At 48.8% G+C, this 6,000-nt stretch overlaps 1 protein-coding gene across 2 annotated transcripts in view; it reads left to right on the top strand.

Moving 5' to 3' along the window:
* Positions 1 to 753: 753 nt before the first annotated feature.
* PTPN21 (protein tyrosine phosphatase non-receptor type 21) overlaps positions 754 to 6,000 on the top strand; it is a 78,316-nt gene continuing 73,069 nt past the window's right edge. The window contains exons 1-2 of one of the 2 annotated variants that reach the window (XM_044774165.2): positions 754 to 895; positions 4,764 to 5,139. In XM_044774165.2, coding sequence (XP_044630100.1) covers positions 4,960 to 5,139 — 180 coding nt within the window. In that variant the 5' untranslated portion in view covers positions 754 to 895; positions 4,764 to 4,959. Of the gene's footprint in view, positions 896 to 3,922; positions 4,057 to 4,763; positions 5,140 to 6,000 lie in introns of those variants that run through there. The other variant, XM_014845859.3, reaches the window with a different exon arrangement.

Here is a 6,000-nt window from a genome sequence, read left to right as displayed (position 1 = left end):
GCACAGTCACCCAGCTAGTAAGCGTTGGCACTGACATTTGAACCCAGACAACTGGACTCTGCAGTCCCCGTCCCTAATAGCTCTACTTTGTGTTGCATATGCATACAGCTCTTTTGGAGACCAACAGGTCACTTGAGGCATATCAACCTTTTTTGGGGTGAGGGGACTTTCCCATCCACTACCAATCAGTGTTTTTCATGGGGTATATCCTTAGATGTAAACATGAGAGAAAGAAAGAGAACGCTTGTATTGTTTTCAGAAATGTACAAGAGTCAACGAATAACTCCAGCAATAATAGCATTTTACAGACCACCTAATAACAACACAGGACTAAAACCCTTTACCTGTAATCGAAATCATATCCCCCTCCCCTCATTTTTATTAAAAGCCTTGCTTTATTTGGAAACTCTTAAAATAAGTGGTCATATGATTAAAAAAAGCAGCGGCGCGCCCCCTCCCCGCCGGCCGGGCGCAGCTGTCCGCGCCTCCCCCGCGCCCGGCCGCCCGCATTCCAACTCTCTGAGGTCACGGGCCGCCGCCGCCTCCCCGGATCCGCCCGGCCGGCCCGGCCGCCCCGCTGCTCCGGCCGCGCGTCCCGTGCCCTGCGTGCGTCTTCCTGCCGCCCCGGGCCCCAACTGGTTTCTTTGTGCGGCGCTCCTCACCGGCCGCTGCCACCTCCAGGCCTCCCCCGCCGCGGCGGCCGCCGGCCTCTGCCCATCTGGGGAATGGTCTGCGGGCCGGGTTTCGGGAGACAGGAAGTGAGGCATGCGAGCCCCATGAGCGCGCCGCGGCGCCGGCTGGAGTGCGGGCGCGGCTGCGGCGGCCGCGCGGCGGGGCCCCGGGAGGCGGGCCGCTGAGCGGGCGCGCGGCCCCGAGGATGCGGGAGCGGGAGCAGGTGAGGGCGCGGGCCCCGGCCGGCGGGCGGAGGGCGGGCGCTCGGGCTGAGCGGGGGGCTGCGTCCGCCAGCCCTGCAGCCCTGGAGGATGGGTCCCGGCTCCCGGACGGATGGCAGAGCGTAACAAAGACGAAAGTCTTCCTTTTCCAGGTTCTCTCTCATCTCCTTGAGTAATTTCTAAAGGGGGTTTGAACTTCTGAACTCTTCGGCCAGGGTTGTGGCTTAATTCTGGATCAGTTTTAAAAGTCTGAGGCATGTTTGTGCCTCTTGGAATATTAAGTGCGAAATTTGCCAGATAACTTTGGCGAGAAGGCGAGGAGGGAAGGACTGTTTGGTGATGACTTGTTTATGGAGTAAAGAGTGTTTACTCTGGAAAAAAGAATTCTTGGGTCTGCAAATTCCGACTTGTGATTTCTGCAAATCCTGATTAGATTGGCCGCTCTTGGCATGCTCTTCTTATTTCCTTTTTTGCTGAGAAAGCCTTATAATAATAGCATATGCTCGCAAACACATTCAAAACACTCCGTGGGCTCCAAGTGACAACCGCTGTACGCCTAATAGTTGCTGACAGATTTTTTTTTTTTAAGTTTGGGATATGACAGTAATTTTACTCTGACAATGTTGTGTTTTGTTTCTAGGACATTTTCTTCGCAATAAGTGTTCTGTCCCTGAGAAACATACATTTGATTTAACGCTATAGATCTATATATTACCCTAAAAATACCATATACTCTCTTTTAGTGATTATTTTATTTTAAGGCATGATTGGCAAAATTGCCTGTGGTGAGGACCAAGGGGGGAAACTACAGGAGTCAGAATTAAAGTGTACTTGAGAAACTTTTCAAAGGGGATGTGAAGAGAAAACATTAAAATGAATTCACAAATATCTCAGACTGCCTTTTGAAAACTTGAACAGAATAATATGTATCTGTTTTCTTATTACATAACAATGATTTTGTAGAGAAATAAAGCACCTCTTAATTTTTTCCTTCAAAAGCTAATTATGAATTATGTTTACTTTATTAGTTAGATGTTATCATTCCAGACCCAACTACCTTTCAAATTATTTCATATTATTTTACACCTGAAACAGGCCCCCCACAAAGCATCTTAAATTTCTACTCCTCCACTCAAACTTTCATAACTTTATGACATCATTTGGCAGCAAATGCTGTACATAACTGAAAATTAAGATGCGTAAGTCTTTGATAATTTTGTAAATTATTAAGCAGAACATTATTTTAACACAGGTTCTTGGGGAAAAATGCACCTGATATATACACACCCCTCAACTTTTTCAATTACATTATAACGTTTACCAAAATAAAAAAGAGAAAACATTGGCTTTTCTTTATCCCTGATGCTGTAAAACATTTCAAATCTCAGGGACAACTGAAAGTTTTACTCTGCGTTTGCTTAATCAGAGTGTAAGTTAATGATTAAGTTATATAGTGTAGTATCTACTGCCTTTAAGGCACAGTTCTATCTTTGCGGTGAAGAGAATACCATGTTCGAACACCCCTAGTACAAACTTTCATCTTTCCTCTGTATATCTGCAATATCTTGTCTCTTCACCTACACCACTTCATCTGTCCTGTTTCATTACCATAATTTGTATATAAAATTGAAATCCACCACTTCATCTCATAAAAGGGTATTTAGTATATATGTCTGTATATGTAATCTTTTTAAATTTATAGAAACTGATGGCTCATCAGGCACTTTTCTAGTTAAAAACTTACTATTTAATGTGCTCTAATTAACTTACTATTTTTTCTCATTAAAATTAAATAGTAAGTTTTAGTAAGTTTCTTGATTTTTCTTTTTCATTTTGCTTCAACTATCTGTTTGGTTTATACCCTGCCACAGCAAAGAGCAGTGAAAACTGCAAGTGGAGATCATATGTTTTTATGTTTATTTTCTATTTCTCCTCTTAGAATGATGCTTTAACCTACAGAAGGCACTCAGCAAATGCCGTTAACACAGTGTTTTAGGTAGTTCTAGTTTTCTTTTTTCCCCTGGCTTTCTCCCTCATTTCCTTGTGTTTAACTTTTATTTTTCTGACTCTCTGGGGATGTACTCAGAGCTCAGAAAACAAAACAAAACCGAAACAAACCAGAGAGCGAAATCCGTGGTTGGGTCATTAGAGATACAGCCCTGTATGTAATTATAGCATGCTTGTAATCTCCTTAAGGGCAGCGACGGCTTAGGATTCGTCTTAGATTTCTCAAGATGCCCACTACACTGCCTTGTCCTCAGAGACGCAATACACTTTTGTGGAATGGAATTACAAAATGTTAAGTTTGGCAAAGCCTCGTGTAATCGCTAAACCCTATTCTCTAGCTCTGCCATCCCCCAGAGCCCTTCGTGCCTATCACCTCGGGGGCTGAGACGGCGTCAGGAAAGCGGAAAAGAGCAGAGGACTGGGAAGGAGGACTCGGGGATGGACTCCCAGCTCGGCCCGTTCTAGTGGGAAGCTGAGGAGCCGCTCCTCCTCTCCAGGCCCGGGGTCTGTGTCTGCCGGGTGGGAGGGCTGGGGGCCGACCCTGCCTGCCCCTCCGCGCGCTTCCCAGCCCCAGTTCAGGGAACCCGCCGCGGCCGAGCCTCCCTGAACGCTTCATCCTCGGGGGCGGCCTCTGCTCAGAGGAAAACGGAGGGCGGGGACCGTCCCGGGATTCTGCCGACTCGCTCAGGGGAAAACCAATCCAGCCAGTGTGAACATCCCCAGCTGCCGTTCACACCCAGTGCTTCAGCCAGGAGTTCCCATCAACGGGTGTGTTTAAAACGATGTAAATCGCGGATGTCAAAGCTCCAAATCGGGAATTCAACGGGCCCCGCCCCAACCCACCCACCGCCCCTGGGTCTCGAGCTGGGTCCTTTAAACGTTCCCTCCGGGAGCAGCGGGGCCGGTCCTGCCCCCGCGTGTCCGTCCGGAAACGCGGCCGCGGGCGGAGGGTTCCGAGGGCCCCGAGGGGTTCGTTGGCCGGGCAACGCCGCCTTCTCTTCCAGGGGGAGGACGCGGGAGGAGTCGGAGCCGGAGCCGGATCTCTCCGCGGTTCCCTCGACCTCATGGGCGTGCTGAGCCTCGTCCTCCCCTCGTTAACCCAGGATGGCGCTTAAGCCTTCGCCCGCCTGCTCTTCTGGCCCGCGGCCCCACTTAGGTGAAGGTCCATCGCCCCTTTCGGCGTCCCCCCCGGGGCCACGCTTGTCAGAAGTTCTGTGCTTGGGGGGGTCGTCCGCTAACGAGCATTTGTAGGGGCTCGTATGACTTGTGGATAAATCGATCAATTTCGGACGTAAATATTTGTAAACCAGAAAGGGTGCTACACATGGCTTGTGTAGGGCTTCCTCTCGTCCCACCCTCACAGCTGCCATATGTTAGAGGGACCATTCATCCCGTTTGGGTTCCGGGTTAACTCGCCCGATTTCGGGGATTGAGACTGAACGGAGCTCTTTGGAGGGGTTCGGCTGTTACCTCACTTAAGAACCCTGGCTTTGGGAGGAGTATTGGGGAGCCCCAAAGAGTTAACTTTGAAAACACAAAACTTCGTCTCAAATAGGAGACCACCAATGCTAGCTACTAAATTCGGGGGGATCGTCGTGCCCGCCGTTCCCTCATTTAAGCCTGAAGATAGCCACAGGTGGCTGTTCTTACTATTTGTGGGATGGAGGGAGGGGTGGAGTCTGCCCCCGGGCCTAGCACAGCTCTGATGATAAACTTGCCCACTGCCTCCCAGAACCCGTGAAGGCCTTTTTTATGCAGAGAGAGGGAAAGCTGATGCTTTGGCTGCAGCTGTAGTGATTTTTATTTTTAAAAGCGAAGTCCAGCGTTGCTGCTGCCTGGTAACCGGCGTTCCTTTTTCCTCAGCACTGGCGTGGATGCTCCCCTCACCTGGCCTTTGGAGACTCGGTTGCTTTTTAATGGCGGCAGCAGCTGCTGGGTGAGCAGCCGGACTGGACAGTACTCCTCCCGTCGGGAGAGGATTGCTTTCTCCTGCCGTCACCGTGACTGGATTGGTGGCGGTGCTTTTCCCTCTTGACTCCTCCACTCTTGAAGAGAGAAGATGCCACTGCCGTTTGGATTGAAACTAAAACGCACCCGGCGCTACACAGTGTCCAGCAAGAGCTGCTTGGTGGCCCGGATCCAGCTGCTCAATAACGAGTTTGTCGAGTTCACACTGTCGGTGGAGAGCACTGGCCAGGAGAGCCTGGAGGCTGTGGCCCAAAGACTGGAGTTGCGGGAGGTAAGCCGCAAAAAAGGCCTTCGCCCCTTCCTTCCCAGCCACTGTAACGCATGCTGTGTGTTCTCAATGTCCCTGCAGGCTAAGTTGAGCCTCTAGTCCCTGTCCCCATGAGGAAGGAAGAGATACAGAGCAAGACATCTTTCCTTGAGTGTGCTCAATAAGAGAATTCACAGTGCCTGAGTTTTGAAAATGTTTATATGTCCCCCAAAATGTATTCCAAAATCTAATAGAAATGCCTTTTGGATTATCCAAGTTCTCTTTTTCTAATATAATCCTAAATGTGGTTATTCTGATCTAGTACAGTTTACTGACTTCATTCATCCAACGTTCCTTGACTATTTTGCACAGGCCGAGCCAAGATTCTAGAGATGTATTGCCTGAGTTTGAATTCTGGTTTCCTCACCAGGTTGTTTAACCTTGGGCGAGTTATATGACTTCTCTGAGCTCCAGTTCCCTCATCTGAACTATGGGGATAACAGTGGTGCCTAACCCTCAGAGTGGTTGTGTGATTTAATGTGTATGTAAAACCATATCTCTAATAGCTAGTCTGTTATAGTAATCATAGGTTTGCCATGGAAAACCCCTAATCTAGTCAGTAGGAAGTTGTGGAGTCCTCAAGTATCCACATAATGTCTTCAATTTAAAATGCTCTGTACGGGCTGTGAAGAAAAGGGCTCTAATTAAGCCTAAGAGTCTTCCAGCCTTTGGCTGCCTGATTCTGGGTAAGAGAAAGATGGAGAAACTGGTTATTCCACTTATGTCCCCATGTTGTCTTCCTAACTGGAAATCCCACTGACAGGAGTAACCTGTGCCCCTGGTGACCATCTGATCATTTGATCATTCAATACTGAAGACCTATTA

The sequence above is a fragment of the Equus asinus genome, chromosome 7 (genome assembly GCF_041296235.1).
Source record: "Equus asinus isolate D_3611 breed Donkey chromosome 7, EquAss-T2T_v2, whole genome shotgun sequence".
Classification (NCBI taxonomy): Eukaryota; Metazoa; Chordata; class Mammalia; order Perissodactyla; family Equidae; genus Equus; species Equus asinus.
Note: the sequence above shows the minus strand (reverse complement) of the source record. Positions and strands in the feature narration are given on the sequence as shown.